Genomic DNA, 20,137 nt, shown 5'->3' with positions numbered 1-20,137 from the left:
AAACAGCTCACACACCACAATTCTTACAATTGCTCTCTTCTTGCACTGATATTAGCAAGAGTTTAATCCAGCTGGATTGAAACTGGACCTCAGGGCCTCTGAGCATGGGCACTGCCACAGCACGAACATTAAGTCAATAAAATACCATATATAATTAACAAAATGCCAGCCCAGCACTCGAGGGTGTTTGGCAGGAATAGATCATTCCTTCATGCTTGGATTCACACCACCCAACGTGTGCAATGATGATCTTCAAGTTGCTGTAGTATATCTTGGGTCAATTTACGCACACCTCTACACAGGATCTCAAAGAAATCAAATTTCTTCCAATAGCATTTTACTACCACCTATAAAAAAAAAAGGGGGGGGGTGGGGAATGCTTCTCATTTGCAGAAATACTGATTCAATATGTGCATCAAAACTCAGAAAACCTTTATCCTTAGCAGTCAGATGAAAACTCTGACCAACATCACCATGAAAAGTTAGCTGTTACAGATACTGCAATGTCAGCTCTGGAAAATGCTCTACGAAATATTTCTCTTTTTCCTATATGCCTCTGTTCAAGCAATGCCAAGTATCCAAACTGTTACTTTCTAGACAAATGTGTGTATGTGTATATAGCATGACAGGGAGAAGAAAAAGAGATTTTAAGTATGATTACAGGTTCTTTGAAAATCAAAGCAGTTATTTTCCAAGTCCTTGGAGAAGGCTGTCTCCAGCCAAACATTTAGAACAAGAGGAGGTTGTATATACCCCTAATTTGTATTCATTACAATGAAATGTGCCTCTATTGCCTCCCATCGCCTTAATGAAGGGTTAATTTAAAAATCTAATTGGGAGCTAAAAGTGCTGATGTTATTAAGCTCTCTGACTGGAAGTAAACCTGCACAGAGACAAAATATCCGCTAAAAACCATGGCCAGATCTGCAACTCCTGATTGTGCTCAATGTCTTACATCTCTGCTACAGTAATGCCTATCACCTAAACACTGCTTTCAACCTACAAACACTTTTTGAAGGAGGTTAGCACTGCTGCATAATGCCAAAGATCTGGAAACTAAGGCATACAATAAATAAATAAATAAATAAAGTCATGTGCATAACAAACGTAATGACTGATCCTCTAGAAAAGGTAAAAGAACTAGCAATTACCTTCTTATAGAAAAATATATATGTATAGTAGTGCATATCAGTCTGGACAACTACACTGACCAATAAGTTGATCCCATGGTTTTCCAGGTTAAAATTTTCTGTGAACCTTAAAAATAAACCCCTCTCTACCTTTAGTATTATATGCAATGCATCAAGTCTTCTGCCCACTTACCTAGCAAACTGCAGCCCTATAGCCAGAGCTCAGAGAATGGGCCTTTGCTTCCATACAATCCTATAATCTCCATATCACTTTTAGAAATATTGATACAATTAGTAAAAATAAATAAATAAATAAATAAATCTCATGTCTTGGACATTCTTGGTAAACACATAATTTTAGAGTGGCTTGGATTTCCTCTCCTCACGAAAAGGTGATTTCACAGAGGCACATCACAGTTCAACAGGAGGCACCGCTATGTAAGATGCTGTCCCCTCTGCAAGGAGGTACAGACAGAGCAGTGAGGAGAGTTGTTGCTGAGCAGCCCTTTGGAGAAGTCTAGGTTGTCATAAGAGGCCTCTTCTGATGCGTCTCAGGGCAAAGTTGATCAGCTATGATCCAACCCTCAGCATCCTTCTTTTTCCCTATATTCCCAGTCATATCTTCATTAATCCTGAGTAGAGGAAGAACTGTGGATGTCCCTTTTCCATGGAAGAAGGGCCAGGGGAGCACGTTACCTAGATATTGCATGCTCATCACCAGCACAGATGAAAGCAAACCTGCAGCTTCAGACCGGGCTCCACCCCAGGGTGGAAGGAAGCAGAGGAATGCAGTCCCCTCCCAGCAGCCAGCCCGGGATGGGCCAACTCCTTCACCTCCATCTCAGACTCCTCCATCTCTCCTCCTACCTCCAGCTCCTCCACCTCCACCTCCCCCGTCAGCACATTTCACAGGGACTTGACAGATGAGGGTATCCCTGGCCATCACTGATAACAGTAACACAAGAAGATGGCCTCAGGGCTCAGTAATGGGTTTATCACACTTTTGACTTAGAGGTCACAAGTTTGACACATCACCAAGGTTGGCAGTGTCCCAAATAACAAGTCAGCTGGGGAGAACAGTGAACGCTATGGTCTCCAGCTCGTGGGCTTGGGGGAAGCAACCACTCCTGCTGGAATTGCTCTGACACAGTTGCTTATAAACACAAAATTCACGTGAAATCGTTCTCAGTACCTCTGAGTTTTCCAAAACACTTTCCAGCATGGTAGGCAACGCTGCTAGAATGGCATTCATTACCTGCTTGCTTGTAAGTAGCTCCTGGAAAAGCACTGCTTGTTTTTTAGGGCAGAACTTGCCGTGTTCAGGCACTGGCTGGGAAATGGGGATGGCACAACGTGGGCCAGCTAAGGTGGCGCCCCCTGTGGCACTGCTGACCTCAGGCACCACGCAACCTTTTCAGGCAAGCCAAAATCAAACTGTTTCCCTCTGAACTGCCTCTCAACAGAGTACGATAACTCAGCAAGTGGCTGCGGAGCTGTCTGGGCGATGTGGGTGGGGCAGGCAGCTGGGAGGGGTAAGCTGCTTATCACCTGCAGCTACAGATCCCCACGTCAGTCCCTTCACTCAAATAGCCATCAACATGCATCTGGCCTCCATTCAGATCCCGCCTCTAATTCCTTCTGAGTGCTGGAACATGTGTGTCCTGATCACAATGAAGCATGATTTGCACTCCCAGGTACAAGGATAAGGAAGAGACATTTAACAGTATCTTACCTAGCCTTCACTAGTGCACTGAGCATGGAAGCCACAAGCCAGAAAAACTGTGTCTGCTGCAACAGTTACCTGGATAGGGGTACAGAGCCCCCCTCCTGCTGGTCTGCAGCTTCCAAGATAATTTTCAAAAGCACACAGGGCTGCACTGTCCCGTTAAGGGGTCCTCAGGACCAAGTTACCTAGTCTTTAAAACTGGAATTACAAGGCTAACTGCCTCCATAGTGTTCCTTGAAAAGCATTGTACACAGCCCTGGAGTTAAACAGGATGAAGGTTGCATCCAGTGGCACCCCAGATGACAATTTCAAGCTCTCACGTCTTCGAGCATCCACTGGAATTGACTGCACTGCAGTGTGTGGATCAGTTCAAAGTCAGGTATCAAATAAACAAGATCTGCACCCAGCTTTTCTCTCCTGAATGATTTCAGAGCAATGTACCAATATTCGCATGCTGTGTGCTGCTATGAGCTCCGAAAAGTTGCACTCTGCACTGTTCACTTGGGGATTAGAAAAGGTGCTGTACATCCCTGAGGGCCCTGACGGGCAACTCCCATCGGATTCAGCAGTGGAAGCCACAGAGATCACTTCCCTCAACCACTATGTAAATATCCCGGGCTGTGAACAATACAGAAGGATAATGGCGGTTTATGTTAACAAACCAAGCTGTGAATGGCAGCACTTCTGGAGCACATCCCTGCTGCAGTTCAGCTTTAGGCAACTGGTAACCCCAGGCACAGGAGCAGGAAAGGCAGCCGAATTGGTCAGCATGTCCCCATGCTGTTGAGGAGGGTGTTCCCAATGCATGTATCTATGGGAGTATTTGCATAGGGTCAACATTTGTGAAATTAATTGTAATTATTCATCACTTAAACTGTCGTAGTGTTATAATGCCGTAATATTTTTATTACAATATTTTAAATTCACTTTCCACAGAAGTGTTACTGCTCAAAGCACAGAAACCAGAAGAAAATAAAAACCTAACTTTAATGCTTTTTCCAAGCCCAATGGGTTTTATTTATTTTACAGCAAGCTTCCTAACACCTTTTCTAATACTTAAGAATATAGTGTGTACCAGTGGTTGGTATCCAGTAAGTTAGCTACTGGCTGTGGGCACCAATATAAATGTAATCACAATCTTGCAATTGTGTCTTTTCTGATCTTGCAGAAAAGCTCACCATATTTTAATTGCATTACTGTTAGACCTGCCATAGTGAGCTTGGAAAGCAAATTTCTTTGTGCCAAAAGAGGAAAATTTACCATAGAAGGTTTGGAGCCTAGGGGAACATGGACAAGATAATAGAAGGCTGATGTGAAGACGTTTGACACCCACCAGATACCAGAAAGCTAGAGAAAATAAAATAAAATAAAAGCATATATATATATATTCATCTTAGAAATTAAGGAAAAGGATGGTGTAATAAAGGGAATTGAAAGTCTGGAAGCCAATAACTAACTTTTCTAATTCAACTCTGCACAGGCTGTTTAGTTGGTTCAAGGTAAATATTTTTGAAGATGAACTTTTAAGGTACTTAAATCTGTTCAGGTATGCCTCAATCAGTTGCCCAACTCTCAACAGTAAAAAATACACATAACACCTGTAGAAAGAGAAAAAAATAGGTGTCTATCTTTGGGAGGGAAAAAAAAATGTTGTCTAATCTATTAAGGAAGATGAGTAAAATGCAGTTTATCAAAAGCTGTACTACTTCAGCTAAAGGCATGATCTTAAACCGAGTTATCTTCTGTGCATGAACACACCCTCTCTTTATGCATTCAGGTTCAAACATTTTGGCCTTATCATTTCTAAGGCTATGTGAAAGCTACATATTTCTAATCTTTAAGGATCTCTTATCCAGGGATGTTGTAAGACCACCAGGATTCTGGGCACCAGGGAATACAGGTACTTGTAGCTGAATTCACTGAAGTCTGCACAGTGATTCGAGATCATTCCTGGCTGGAATGTGACGTGGGAAACGAAAGCTTGTTAAGATGTGAATGCAGATGCAGGATGCCATCTGACAGCTTCCAGTCCCTGATGGCTCCTGCATTTACTGCCACTAATAGGGCACTCTGGCATCCATGAGGTTAACCCAGTGATAATAAGGGCATTTTGCATTTTCTATCACCATGCAGTATCTTCCATTTTAACTCTGAAATGTTGAAAATTCATTTAAGGGTGAAAATAGCATACTCATTTGGCCCCTTGTGAGCCTGCTGCACATCACAACTATACTTTTCCAAACAAAACTGACCAGCAACTGGAGAAGTGTTAGAAAATGTCACTTAAAAGCAATGTCCTCAGTGTTCCCTTTAACTCAAGCTTTTTGCAGTCCCCAGCACTGTTAGCAAGCACTGTTAGCTTTTCCCTTGCAGCTACAGCTAACCCTCTCCCATTTGCAGTTTTATCCAGTTCTGCATTTGGTTAATGGACCACTGAGCTCTTTCTTCTAGCCCAGAGAGTCAGAAAACATGGAAGGAGGTGTGCAGCCATGTAGCAGCCACTCAGAAAGTCTGGACTGAAATGAGCCCTTCTGCACAGCACAATTTGCAATATTTTAGTCTTCTCAGATAGGCTAGCGCACAGAAGTGCTCACCATCACACAGTGGCTGGAGAGCTGTGTTCTTTTCACTGAAGATTTGGGATCCACGTCTGCAAATGCAATAAATACAATGGAGTAGCAAGTGGCAAACTCCACCCTAATACTTTCTGACAGTCCCATTTGCTGCCAGAGGACTTACAGTCCTGTTTATCCTTTTACCAAAGACCTGTTCAAAGCTCTTCCTTGCCCCTCCATTCACATACGACATAACAGTCAGTACCCACCAAGACACTGACAATGCTTTTTTAGCTGAGTAACTGGTATATTCATACTTCACTTCTTCCTCATCAAGTCAGCAACAACTCTGCTAGAGGATGACCTTTACCAAGGAACAAAACAGTCAGATATAGATTAAGAGAAGAAACCTCACTTTCTTCTATTTCTACTTTTAATACAAAACAACTGCTTTTTAAGGCACCCTTTTTCCCCTTCTTTCCTGAAACAACCTGCTACAACTTTAAGTCTCACACGTAAAAGGTGCATTTCATGGTTTTGCAGTGTTCTGCTGGATGATATTGCAATTGTAATTCTGTCCCACAATAGGCCTTGGAAGAGGTATTGAAACCTACAGTAAATTTTGATTTTGGCCACACCTTTGTAAAACTAGTTGTTCCACACTACATCATATAACAGAGATCAAAATCTTGACCATCAGTGCTGGAAGCAACAACTCACACAGATGATAACCTCTGGGTAGATTCCCAGCTGGGACCAAATGCTTACATAAAGCTGTCTTACTAAAGATGTACATCATACATGTGTAAATATGTAATTTTAGTTATACCACATGGTTTTAGAAGGGGGGGAAAAAAAGCTAGACCACAATATAAAAATTGTAGCTCCCATGTGTATTCCACTTCCATTCCTGCCAGTGTCTATCAGCGCGGTAGCTGACCTCTCCCGGCCAATCTCTTCCAGTCACATCACCACTCAAGTTAGCAACTCAAAACACAGCAGAGACGAGATGAAGAGATAAGCACCCAATCCTACATTCCTCCCACACCCACAGCTCCCAGCCAGAGGGCGGATAAAGAGAAGGGGGCCAGCTCCCAAGAGTAGTTATGCTTGAAATCACTCAAATGGTGTTGCTAAATAATATGGTCACAACATTTTAAGACTTTTGCAGGGGGTCTGAGTATGTGCTTCACTGTTGATCCCTCTGCCTGGGCTTGTGTCCATTCTTGATGGTCCATTTGGTAACTGGCTTGCAGAAATGCATGATGTCAGTTGACTCCAGGCAGTACCAAATGCAGACAGAAAACAAATCCAATGCCTTTTCCTTACAAAGGCCCAGTTCTCTGTGTTTTAAAGCCAGGTTGTATACTTGAAGCTTTAATGATGCAAGTGAGCAGGCAGCCAGTATTATAATATTTTGTCTGGCTGTATATGCAAAGAAAGTGGCTTCTAAATCAGTAGCTGTTCATTCAGAACACACAGCATAAAGCCATAGAATTTAACCAGGACGTTTTGGTAGGATACAGTACGGATGGGTCACACAGAATGAAAAGGCTGAATAAATCCCATGGCCAATTACATGGTCACTGAATCATGAAAAGGCCAGGCTCCTGGAATTTTGCAGCTGCTAGTAGATTCAACGGATGCATCAAACCAGCAGCTAACTCAGCTGCAAGTTACCCTGCCACAGAACTGATTTGAAACTAAATAAACTTGCATTAAAACCCCATAGCTTAGAAATTTTGCAGGGGAACACCAATAGACTTTAATTCCCATTATCTTTCATTATGTTCAGGATTTATTTGTATATTTTACTGCAAACCACAGAGAGAGGAAAACGGCTTTTGTGTTGAATGGCATGATATACACTTCAAGAGAGCTTACTTTTAGTGAAATTAAGTCTAGAATTTAAGCGGGGTTGTTTACTGGGAGAAGGAAGGGTGACTTTAAATTAAAAACACTTGGGTGAATTTGTGTTGATTGGTTTATGAAGTTGTACCTACCTTGTAGCACGAAGCACTCGCTGCAGACTACAAATGCACACAGGAGCTTGTTAGCACCAGGTAGGGCATGTAGTACAGCCCACATCATCTCCTTCAGATCTCCAAAGCCATTGTGCAAAGCCTCCAAGAAGGCTCACACGGTGCTGAGTGGCTGTCACCCTCTCTCAGTACTACTTTGGCAGTCCACAATAGGGGAAAGATGGGAGAAAAATACATATCTCTGCCTCTACGTGGGTGACGAAGCCCATATAACACAGTAAGGTTATCACCTCTCTAGCATAAATAGTCCACTGTATCCAAAAGCACAATTAGTTTAAGCTAGTTATGCATGGGCTAAAGAGCTGGCACATTTGCATTTCCCTCTCCAAAGCCAGTAACCTCAGCAGAGATGTAAAGAGCATATTGGGAGCAATTCCCTCTTGGTTGCTGGAGCTCCTCTGGAGGTATCATTGATACAGAGAAATGCTGCAAACAGACCTAGGAAACCAATAAGTCCAGTTCTGACATTTCTCTTCCAAACAGTGTGTAGAGCATCAACCTGAGACAAAGAACTATTGCCACTACATGCCACTGCATGTCCCTTCAGGCTGTCCCTGGACCATTTTGAAAATGTAATTGAGTTGCACTGATTTACTTTGTAAAGTGATCTGAGATCTAGCAGAGAAAACAGCAAAAATAGGAATTATTATCCAGCCACGAGTTCTGTCCCAGTACAGCACTCCTGAGTTTCCATGACATTCAGGGACGCACCTGATCATTTACGTTTCAACCAGAGCAAATCAATTCTTTTACAAACGACTGAGTGCTCTAATTCAGGCAAAACCCGAGTTCACAAACGAGAACAATACAGAGAAACTTACTGGAAACACAAGTCAAACCGACCGGCCTGTGTTAACTGCCAGTGCTGACTCAGAAATTACATGCAGAGAACAGCCACCAAGCACTGATCTCTCCTTCTTCCAGCACAAGATTATTCTCTACATTTCACAATATTTTATCCAATCTTGGGTCAGCATTTGAAACATTTTCCTGGAAAGAACTTTGTATGCTCAAGTTGGGGTTTTTTGTTGTTTTTTTTTTTTTTTTTTTTTTTTTCCTGACATTCCTTTGATAAAATCCTGCTTACATCTAACCCATTTTCCTGGTTGTGCCACAGGGCATCACCCAGCAAAACTAGTTTTTCTTTCTTTATCCCTCAGGTATTATGCAGACTTCATAATCCCTTCACTAGTTAGCACTTAGTCCCATATATCCACCTCTTTTTATCTTTCCTGAGAATGTCTTCTTGCCCCAAAGTAATTTTTTCACCTGCAGTCTCAAACTTCTCCAGCTGCTCTATGTGACGATGTGGTGCAGAGACATACACCTGGAATATATAATTCCAGGTACAGATACACTGGAAGACTCCATAAACATCCTGCTCACCTTCCATTTACCTTTTTATTGAAAGCCCATACTTTTTTTGTATGTCTGTACAATGCATCCAGCACAGCCATGACATTTGAGAGATTACTTAAAAGCGAACGACAAACGATTATTGTATTGTGAAATTGCCATCTTCTCTACCTGCCAGCAAAGATGCACAAATGCACAGATCCCAAGGATCTCTGGTATGCAGGGCTGTTTCTACATCATCTAAAGTTTCGCGATAAAAATAGTTTCCTAGCCTATTGGCTCTAAAGACACCTCGACAATGCAATCCTAACTCGCTCTTTGGTATTCAGCCATCAGAGTCATTAGCACTAGCTAGGTGTTATCTTCCCTTTCCCTCCTAACTCCGGAGCCTGTAAATGTTGAAGGTACTTAAGGACAATTACACAGCAACATTGTCAAATATTTAGCAGCTGCTCTTACTGATATATTTCCCCATCCGAAGATGACGCGCTTCTCTGGACCAAGGGAATGAGAATGTGTTCAGACATATGTTTCAGGTGAAGAAGTTGCTGTTTTTGGTTTATGATTAGTCAGGTTTTACCAGAGAACTCTTACTAATGTCCCTCTTCAGGTTACATTTAACGATGAATATGAACAATGCCATAAAATAAATTAGTAGGAATATGGCAGCACCATTTGTGGGATAGCATAGGGACCTGAGAGTTATGTATTTGGTTTTGGTATAACTTGAGACAATTTAAGTAATGTCCTGTATTTTAACAATGATTTTTGTAGGATTGAAAGGGAGTGTACATGTGTAGTATATTTATGCATAATCTACTGATACTTTGTGTGCCAAAGGGTATATGTTCATATATGTATGCCATATGACACCTTCAAGTAAGCATAGGACCTTCTTTTTGTAGTTTGTCTGTTCTCTCCTATCATCTGTTGTGGTCATGCTGCTCCATGCTGTGTCTTTCTTAAGCTTTTAGACAGCAACTTGTCACAGAAGACACCATAGGGGGAATCTGCTGACTTTATTCCTGAGGCCAGGATACCATCCTGTTATACACTCACATATTGTTATAAACTTATATATTTTAAGGTCAGAAGGAACCATTATGATCCTTTACCCTAGCCCCCTGTGGCATAGCTGAGACTATTAAATTTTACCCAGCAGTTCCTGCAGAGGAGAGAATTACTCTCTGCTACTGCATAAGTGAACTCTACTGAGCCCAACAGCTTGCTATTCATACCATAAGGCAAGCAGCACCTACCACAATTTGAGTGATGAAATAAATAATAATGCAGCCAACCAGAATGGGAGACAAACTAGAGAAATCCTCATCGAAATTCAGCAGATTTGGACTAGCTCCCTCCCAAAGCTCCCCGTCCTCCCCTTCACAGAGATTTTAGGGACAAATGCCAGTAGATCTCTATTGTTCCTATTCAGTCATTAGCTACAACTGATTTTTATGTTGTGTTCCCATTTCAAGGTAAGGATAAACTAGATGCTGGTCACATTGTGCATATTGAAAAAGTAACTATCAGACATGGAAAATACAGATGCATTTTAAATACAAAACAATATTGTGTTGTTTTCTTCATGGTTTTAAATAATCCTCAGCAGTGAAACATACATATTTCAAGGTGATAAACTCCTTTCATCCCATTATCTTTGGGCCTTTCCCTTCCACCTCTATTAGTTGTATCATTCTCCTTTTTTACATCTAACCTCCCTGCCCAGCCTTCACTAAAAGGACTCAGAAAAAAACTCCTGGTACTGTTTATCACACTGCCATTTTCTATACGCATACTTCTCATGTCTGCAGCAAGAGAATGATATTTGTGATTAAATCATAGAAGCCTAGTTTTAAATTGGCACTCTCTCTAGTCCTCCCTTCCACATGCACCACTGCAGATCACGAACACAGCCTTACAAGGCTTCAAAGAAAAGGAAAGGGTCTCAGTTTAGCTGGAACAATGCATTTCACAGAGCCACTGCTTTCACTTACCTCCCATGCTGTGGGTTACTATTTGCTTTCCCACACTTCCCTCTGGGCTGCCAGTCTTTGGAGCTAGAATTAAGACAGGCACAAACGGTTATTAAACCTGCTTAGATTTATGAATGAGTGTGATTATCAAAATCACATCTAATGCTGTAGGAGTTGGGAGAAAACAAGTCCTGTTCCTCTGAAAAATTTGCAGTCAAAAACATATTAAAATAAGAAGTGCCAAAGGGTTATTTTTGCAACAAAACTTATGATGCAATTTATTAAAGTCACCTGCTTCCCCTTTAGAAGCCTTTTTTTTTTTTTTCTCATGAAGTGACAAAATAATCCTAAATCCTCCCCCTGCCACCTGAGCTGCTGAGCTCTATGGTTATAATCCTGACTTCCTTATGACTTGTTTCTCTCCTTGCTGAGGAAGGTTTGCTCTACTTGCTTCTCTCCCCTGTGCTTCTATGGGCAAGCCAAGGTAGAAATCTTAAAATACACATCTGGCAGTGGTTCTCATCAGGAATTGTTCAGGAACTTCCCACATGGGTTGGTAATGATCTCTGCTGTCTCCATTTTGAAAATCACCAAGGAAGCTACGCTACTGGCTGCTTCTCACTCAAGGATCACGTTCACCTGCTTCCTTGTCGCAAATCAGAGCAGACAATCTAATGCTATAACCACACACAAAGTACTTTCAGAAACCATTAATGTGTCCTTACTTCAGTATAGAGTTGTCCTTCTGATACAGAAACCTCTGGTTTCACTTTCAACCCAAAATGACTTGCCTGTAAGTGGCTACAGGAAAAAAAATAAAAATAAAAATAATAATAACAAAGGACTTTTGCTACTCATCTACCTACTTTGCACTGAAAATGAAGCAGATACAGCACCAAATGTCTGCCAGTGCCTTCCCAATACCGCTCCTGGGCAGTATTTTCAGTTAGTCCCTCTTCCTCCTCTTGAAGTCCTACACTGAACAAGGCACAGAGGTGCTCAGCACCCACCTCCTGCAATATCACAATGTCAGCAATGTCTTTACATCTGACTGGGTGACAGCATCCAAAAAAACATTCTGCAGACATGCCAGCAACAGGTTAGGGGCTACCAACACACTTCTGGTGGGAAGCTAGCTGAGACTACCTTCCTATTTCTCTGACGAAAACTGGAGATCAGGACTTCTGTTAGGAAAGTAGAGACTTTTTCCCATGGTAAAACTTTGTAGGAGAAATTAACTTTCTCAAGCCTTTGTGTATCAGAGCAGTATCCTGAAGTCACTGGCCTACATTCTAGTCCTCTCTTGCCTAACCAAAGAGAAAATGATTGTAGGAGATACTTCCATGTAACAGGAAATCTGTATGATTGGCCAGATTTTGGCAGTGCCATTCTCCTCATGTAGCTCACCAGTCCCCTCCTATTGTTAATTGGCTTGTCAGTCATCAAAGAACAGAATAACTCCAATGCACAGATGGACAGTTCTGCTAGAGGCCAAAACAGTAGTGTTTCCTACTCCAGAATCTCGAGCAGGAGACCTTTCAATGCCTGCACCGCCTAAATTCTTAAGTAATTTTTTTTTGTTGTTACACTGATGTCTAAAGAAAAGGCAACAGGATAGTCCTTATTTTCTCTCGATTCACCCAAAATTATCAGTATTTGGTAACTGAGGACTTACAAAACAAAACATCTTGTTCTTGGCTAGAATTATTCCCACACAACACAAGTAGACTGAAATCTCTTGAGGAAAAAAGAGCACGAGAGTTATTGGAAAAGGAAGGAAAATACTTTCAAGAATTTAGTATCCTTACCTTGAAAATAGTTTCAAAAAAAAAAAAAAAAAACTTCTGTTACAATATTGCTTGATCTCCACAAAATGGGCCAAGTCGGAAAAATCCCGTCAACTGTATTTAGGATATTCCCTGAGAGAATGCAGATGGGGCTAATCCTTACAGCAGCAGCTCCTGCCACCCCACTGAATGCCTGAAAGGCTACACAGAATTACCTTGACACATACGTTTGCCACTTTGCATATTCAACTCCTTTACTTCCTTTTACTTTAAGGGCATGACAATTAATTCACGTTACTATCCCAGCTCTGGTAAGCTCATAAAAAATTCACACCTGTTTCACAAATGTTCACCTGTTTTGCAGACTAAAGTACAAAAGAAAAGATACTTTTTGCTCAACAATGAATGTGTAACTTAGTTTTCATGAGGAACTGCTGCTATAACATGTGCTGTTTGCAGGCTATATAATGAAAACTGCCCAGTGAATCTTAAAGGGAAGAAAAGAAAGAAAGAAAGAAAGAAAAAAAAGAAGAAAAAAAAAAGATTTTGATTAAAATACCTTTTCTTAATTTTGTGGGAGAGAAGCTTTTCTGACTAGGCAGCACAGCACAATGAAATTGAAATCAATGCCAAGTGCGTTATCCTGAACTCTGAATGGGCAAAGTTCCCATTGACTTTCAAGATTTCTTCCCTTGCAAATGGTATTCAAGAACAGACGTTACATGCACCTAAGCCACGTCCACCACTATGTTCTGTCTCTCCCCTTTGTGTCAAGTAGATGTATAGAATTTCTGAAATCAGCACAGCAAGCTGTGAATGATGATGCATGAAATGAATAAGCTGAGTCTAGTACAAAGGGGAAATCCTGAAGGCTGGGTGCAATCACTGCTATACTATTTCCTATGGCTTGTATAGAAATGATGCATAATATTCTTCAAGGAGACAAAGAAAAAAGCTCACCAAGGCCAGAAGTCTCAATCAGAAGCCCCAGAAGAGATAAATGACAGACAGAAGCTCACAAGTTATTAACATTGCTTAATTTCCCTCTTATTCCTAGCCATTCCCCACTCATGCCTGACTCTTTTCAAGCTCTGGGCTTCTGTGCACGTGGAGCATACACACAGCAATTTGGGGCTCTGAGAACCTGCTTCACTTTGCATTTCTTTGGAAGCAGCGCAGCTTATGCAGTAGTTTATGTTTCACACTTCTTTTCTCCCCATCAGCCGAGGTGAGTTTGCACCAACCCACCAGCATGTGAACTGTGATGGCCAAAGCACTGACAAAGCTGGAGCGATTTCCAGTAGAGGAACTGCGCAAACAGCTCTGGGGCAGTCATGTGTTAAAACCCCACAACTGCTTCCTTGCGTGGACATGGATCAGACACTTCAGTTACATGAGCACAAGGGTTTTTAAGCCAGGCCAAATCGTGCTCGGCTTGATTTCCCTTTATCTGATGTACAACCAAACAGAAGTAACCAGGCATAAATACAGTTTAACTGAATTTAGCAACAAGAATAAAAGAATCCTCATAAAGATGAGCATCCTGCAAATAAAGCTGACATAAATAGCATTTAAGTGGTACGTACTTTGCTTATCACAGAGGAAGGATGAATGCATCTCTGTATGGACACGCTGTGACAAACCCCCATTCACTCACACACTCGCTCACTCCCAGGCAGTGCAACCTGCCCTGCTGCACAACGTAGGTACAGACCTCATTTTAGAAACTGGAAGACTGAGGTATAAAATGAATAAAGAGCTTCCGAGGATGTCTTTGGAGGAGGCAAATCTGAAATCCTGTTTACTTGACTAGCAACACAAAGAAGTTGGCTGTGAATGGTATTCACAGCAAAGAATAATTAATTCCTCATCCTGAGGACATGCTCTTGTGAAGTGAAAGTCACTGTGTTGCAATTATTATTGCATCCAGTGGCATCAGTAAAAAGTCACAATAGAAAAGCATATGGGAAACTATTCTGGTAAACTTAATCTGCATTAATCACTAAATTACCCCATGCAAACAGGCCTGCAATAACAGCTCTCCAATCCTTCCTGGGAAATCCTAGAAGTAATGAATTCAAATTTCACTTCTTTCTTTTTAGGATTTCTGCATTTTGTCACTCCAGGTTTATCACAGAAAGAATCTGAATCTGCACCGTGTAAATTATCTAGAATCGACTACGGTAAACATAGCAGGAAGCTCTAAATAAGTAGAAAAGAAATCATATCGAACTTCTCACTTTTGCAGGCACTGGTAGTAGCAGCAACTTTCCAGTCCCAAACATCACTTAACTTCACCTCTTCAGCTGTATTTGTTCCTCTGAAATAATTCTTTTCATGAGCATTGGGAAATAGTTGGACATGTTCTATGTTAGACTATCTTTCTTTCCAATGTTCCTGAAAAGTATACTTGCTTAGTCTCACGTTTGATATAGGCAAGCACTGATTTATAAATGCTTTCATAAAGTGTTTGTGCTAGTTACATGCCTTTTTCTGAATGTAATATCCATCTCTTTTAACAGCAAAAAAATTAGAAATGCAAAAAAGGAGGTTTAAAAATATTCCCAAAATAGCCACAATCAAAGATCTCTGCCAGGTCCAACCCCAACCAGACTGTATCTAAAATTTAATTTAAAATATTTTCACTTATCAAATTTTGTGGAAATAAATCCTCTCTGCAGCTCTCTGGTAAAGGAAGGAACCATCACAATGTAACCCGAGATGCTTTTTTTGACAGACTCACATTAGCGACAACTGTGATCTCCACTCCTCCATTCAAAAAAGTGTTAACACGAAAGCCTAAATATTGTCATTACACTTAAATGCTAACATCGTTAACCCCTCCCCTGCCAAGTCTGTCTTTCTAAGGGTAATAGATGCACTTGCCTCTATTCTAGGTGTTCCGATATAAGGCTGTAGTTTTTCTATGGGGCAAACACGATTTTGCACTCAGCGTTTCACTTACAGTCTTGTCTGTGCTGGGGATTTCTGGAGCAAAGGATCCTCTGCAAAAACATCTTCCACAGAGCTAACACATCACACCTGTTTGCAACTTCACCTGCTCTCCCTGAGAATGTAGTGGCTTGATCCTGATCCCTTACACACAAGCAGGAGCATGAAATCCCTCACAGCCATTGCTCAAAAGACACTTGGATTTAAACGCGTGCAGGATGTGTCTGAAATTAACTGAAATTTTAAAAATGAAGAGTGGTAGAAATAAAATATACCTTCATTAATTCTCAGGGGCACGTGTCACTGCATTTGCTCTCCAGGCAAATTCCCTGAGTCCAAGCAAAAGATGTAACAGTGATCTTAGGAAAAAAAAAAGTAAATAAAAAAAAAAAGTTGTCTTTTAGGCAATGGCTCCCTGATGGAAAATGTGTGTGGAGAAGAGGCCGTTTCTGTACTTGTGCTTATGTGCAAGGCTGGGTTCATTACTTTCAGTTTGCAATGGGTCTCTCCCCATCCAGCTGTGTGCCTGTTCACAGGGCTCTGTCCGCAGCCAGCAGCCAGAGGCTTTTGAGCCTCGGGATAAAGTTCAGCCGCAGGAAGCTGAAAGCTCTGTGGAGGATTTTGTCTGGGTATCTTAAAAGCAATAGCTCAGGAAAAGCCCCCGCAAGCCAGACCACTGAGGTGAGCTTCCACAGAGAGCTCGTCAGTTAATACAGAGGAAATCTCCTGGTGTCGCCTCAGGGACTTGCTCACCAGCTACACTTAGCCCCTGACTTGTGGAAAATGAGGAGGATAACTTGAATTCAAATGCTGCAAGCCTTCTGAAGAGTGGGGCTTCTCCCCTTTTACGGCAGAGAATCCACTTGTAGAGAACTCAGGTGAACAGAGCAACCTCATATAGTGATGCAGCTGCCATTCAACTCTGAAGACAGCAAACACAGTTCCAGTGCCGCAGCTCAGGACCCCTCACTTTTGTCAGACTCGCATTGCACCCCTTTCGTGGAAGGCTGGGGGAGAGCTATCTGGGGTTTCAGGACCTTCTTGCTTCCCCTCCCAGCATCATCCCAGCATTGCCCGTGGGGAGAGCACTGGGGGAACTGCTTGACCCAGAGCTGAGATGAAATGGGACCTCCTGCTGCCCCTGCCTTTCCCTCAGGTAGCACCACCGATCTCCAGGGTACGGGGCCACTTATCCTCCCAGGGCTGGCAGCAGGCCTGCTCCTATCTGAAGGGTGGCGGTGCGAGCAGGGGAAAGCAACACCACGGGTTTGCCAGAGAGGTCACAAGCAGTGTTACGGAAGGAGTTGAGCTGAGTGTTAGACACACTGGGTTCAAGTGTGCAAAGTGGTTCCCCCCAGCTCCTGCTCGGCTGCTCCAGAGCAGAGGGGACCTGTGCAGTTCCAGGGCTCACTTGTGTGGGATGGAGAACGTGGCCCTGGGCCTTCAACCCCAGGGCTCTTCCGTGCAGCGTGAGCGGCCCAGGGAGGGACCCGTGGGCCTGCAGCAGCCACTCTGGGTGCTCCCTTCTCCGGGTGGCTGAGAGCCTGGCCCTACACCAGAGAAAGGGACTGGTGGTGCGGTTTGCACAACACTTGCTTTCCTCTTGCAAGAGCCAGAGGAAGGACCTGACCGAACTCGGATGCGCGTCCCAGTGGAGAACCAAAGCAGACACTGCCGGGAACAGGGAGCAGTGCAGGGCCAGGAGGTGCTCCCGCTGCCCCTGGCAGATCCCAGCTGCTTTCAGTGGGCAGCGGAGGGATGCGAAACCTTCCCGGCACCACACTTCACGGGGGGGCGAACGGAGAAGGCCCTTCCATCCAAAACCAAGGCAAACAACAAGAACAGCCTCTGTTTCCCAACCCTTCCGTGGGAAGACAACCAGCAAACCCATTAGCTGAAGCAAAAGAAAGGCAGAGGCTTGGGGGGCTTTGCACTACGAGACACACGGCCCTAAGGTGCTCCCCCCTGACTGGGGGTCCAGGACCATTCACTACCAGGCTGCGGCAGAGCCGGGGGAAGGATGCAGTCCGATGGGGTGCGAGGATGCACACCCCCAGGAAGAACCAAGAACAACGCGGGCTCCTAACTGAAAAAAAAATAGTTACCCAGACTCAAAACACACTCGTCAAACACACTGAAAAGATTGAATTATTTATTTTCTCTGGGGACTCCTGTAACCATTCATTTTTAATAGAGTCTAATTAAGAGTTCCCCAGCGGGTTTTACTTTTGTAAATATTTTAGATGAGCTCGGGTTTCTGGGCAAATCCTCCAAAGAAAAAAAAAAAAAGGAAAAAAAAAGGAAAAGAAAACGAGGCGCACATGCTTAACAACCCCTTCCCTCCCCGCCGGCTGGAGCGGCAACAAGTGGCGGCGGCTCGGAGAGCAGCAGCACATCGCCTCTCGGTGCTGATTGAGGCGAGGGCTCCCAGGAGAACCCAAAGCCGAGGCCGGGACGCGATGGCAGCAGGAACCCTGCCGAAATGCTGCGGTAGCCCCCGGCCCGGCGGCAGGAGCCAGGCAGGGAGCAAGCCCGCGCCCGCCGCCGTGGCCGGTACCAAACGCGTTGGTCGGGCTCTTCGTTTGGGAAGGGGAAGAAAACGAGGACTAGGGACAGGGAAGGTGTCTTTCGATAACTTTTTTTTTTTTTGAAGAAATCCGGTAAACAAAAAACTAAAACGTTTCTTCATCTGATATGTCAAAACATAGTTCACAGTAAAATTCACAAACCAATTTACATAAGTTTACAGTTTAGGAAAAAAAACAAAACACACAACTTACTATAAATAAAAGAAATACGTTTGCGACCCGCACAGCTCTTTCCCACCTCCCCTTTTATAAGGAGCAAAACCCTAAAGTTAAAAAGTCGTGAACGCTACAGATTGCGGCTAGAAACCAAGCAATACTCGGCAAGGTGGGAAGAACAACACTTTTAAGTAACCACAACGAAAATGTAAACAACTGAACAACTGAGTTTAAAAAACAAGAGCCCGCCGGGTTTTTGTTGCTTGTTTCGTTTCGTCATTGCAACGCTAGAAATCAGACTGTGAAAGATGAGAGACCTTTTTAAACCTTTGAAGCGAACAAAACAGTGCCCAACCTAGCAGAAACCAGAAGTTGCCGTGGTTTAAGAACTTCACAGGGGCTTCTAGGAGGCAGGAGTTGTGCTCTATTAAAATAACAGCTTGCTCAAATATGATTTTTTTCTGTACAAAAAAAAAATAAAATGACACAGCTAACGGATTTCCTTCTTAAAATGTCTCCAAAGTTAGTATCAAGTCTGCTAAGCCGAGGAACACTGCCGTACGTCCCGGTGCGGTGCAGGAGCGGTGGGGGGGGGTGAGGGATGGAGACGGGGAGCCGTCCGCAGGGCCAAGTCTATATGTGGGTGAGCGGTACGGTGCCATTGACGGCAGTCCCGGCGCTCTGGTAGTGCTGGTGCACACTGTGTAACCTGCTGCCCTGCAGGGCCGAAGGGTCTGTGGCGTCCCCCCCCGGGGGCAGGTACATGCTGATCATATCCCGCAGGTCTCCCAGGCAGGCCCTCTGCGAGTGGGAGGTGATGGCCGGGGGCGGCGAGCTGGGCTCGGATTTCACCACGGAGCCCATGGAGCCCAGGCTCATGGCCGTGGAGGGCTGCTGGCCGTAGGCGGCGGGGGACATGCTGTAGGTGGAGGCGGCGTTCATGTAGGTCTGCGCCGTGGACATCATGGGGCTGTACTGCAGGCCCGTCATGTCGTAGCGGTGCATCTGCTGCAGCTGCGGGCTGTTCATGCCCGGGTGCTGGCTGTAGCCCAGCTGGTCTTGCATCAGGGAGTAAGCCCCGTTGGTCCAGCCGTTCATGTGGGCGTACGTGTCAATCCTCTGGCCCACCCCGACGGGGCTGCTCACCGCGTTGCCCCCCCCGGGGGCCAGCAGGTTGCCGGGCAGCGAGTATTTGTCCTTCTTCAGCAAGGTCTTGGTCTTCCGTCGGGGCCGGTATTTGTAATCCGGATACTCCTTCATGTGCACGGCCCGCAGCCGCTTGGCCTCGTCGATGAAGGGCCGCTTCTCGGCGTCGCTCAGCAGCTTCCAGTCGGCCCCGAGGCGCTTGCTGATCTCCGAGTTGTGCATCTTGGGGTTCTCCTGGGCCATCTTCCGCCGCTGGCCCCGCGACCACACCATGAAGGCGTTCATGGGGCGCTTCACCCGGTCCTGGTCCGAGCCGGCCCCGGCTCCGCCGCTGGCCCCGCCGCCGCCGCCGCCTTTGCCTGTGCTGCCCGGGGCCGGGTTGCCCCCGGCGCTGCCTGGGGTGGGCTGCGGCGTCTTGATCTCAGCCTCCAGCATGCTGTACATGGCCGGGGCCGGCAAGAGGTGCGCCAGGGCGGCGGGCAGCGGCACCTCGGGGAGAAGTTAAAAAAAAATAAAAAATAAAATAAATAACAAAAAATAAATAACAAAAATTAAGCAAGAACCGGTCTGGGCGGCCGCGGCGGGAAGGAGGAAGTTTCTTGCCGCCTGGCTGAGAGGCGCTGCTCCCCGAGGCGCTGCGGTGCCGGCGGGTGCGGAGCGGTTCCGCGAAGCGGCTCCCGCGGGCAGCGCCGAGCGACGCGCACACGGCGGCGGCCTTTGATT

At 44.4% G+C, this 20,137-nt stretch overlaps 1 protein-coding gene across 2 annotated transcripts; it reads right to left on the bottom strand.

Annotated features, from left to right (window-relative positions):
- Positions 1-18,901: 18,901 nt before the first annotated feature.
- On the bottom strand, positions 18,902-19,888 carry LOC118245544 (transcription factor SOX-3-like). 2 transcript variants are annotated; one of them, XM_035541835.1, is made up of 2 exons: positions 19,807-19,858; positions 18,902-19,767 (listed from the first exon to the last, which is right to left on the bottom strand). In XM_035541835.1, the coding sequence occupies exons 1-2, from the start codon at positions 19,856-19,858 to the stop codon at positions 18,902-18,904; spliced, it is 918 nt and encodes a 305-aa protein (XP_035397728.1). The 2 variants fall into 2 exon arrangements, with proteins under 2 accessions (XP_035397728.1, XP_035397730.1); XM_035541837.1 differs by having other exon boundaries at positions 18,902-19,888.
- Between the last annotated feature and the right edge of the window lie 249 nt (positions 19,889-20,137).

This window comes from Cygnus atratus, chromosome 13, assembly GCF_013377495.2.
Source record: "Cygnus atratus isolate AKBS03 ecotype Queensland, Australia chromosome 13, CAtr_DNAZoo_HiC_assembly, whole genome shotgun sequence".
Taxonomy (NCBI): domain Eukaryota; kingdom Metazoa; phylum Chordata; class Aves; order Anseriformes; family Anatidae; genus Cygnus; species Cygnus atratus.
This window is presented reverse-complemented; position numbering and strand designations above follow the sequence as displayed.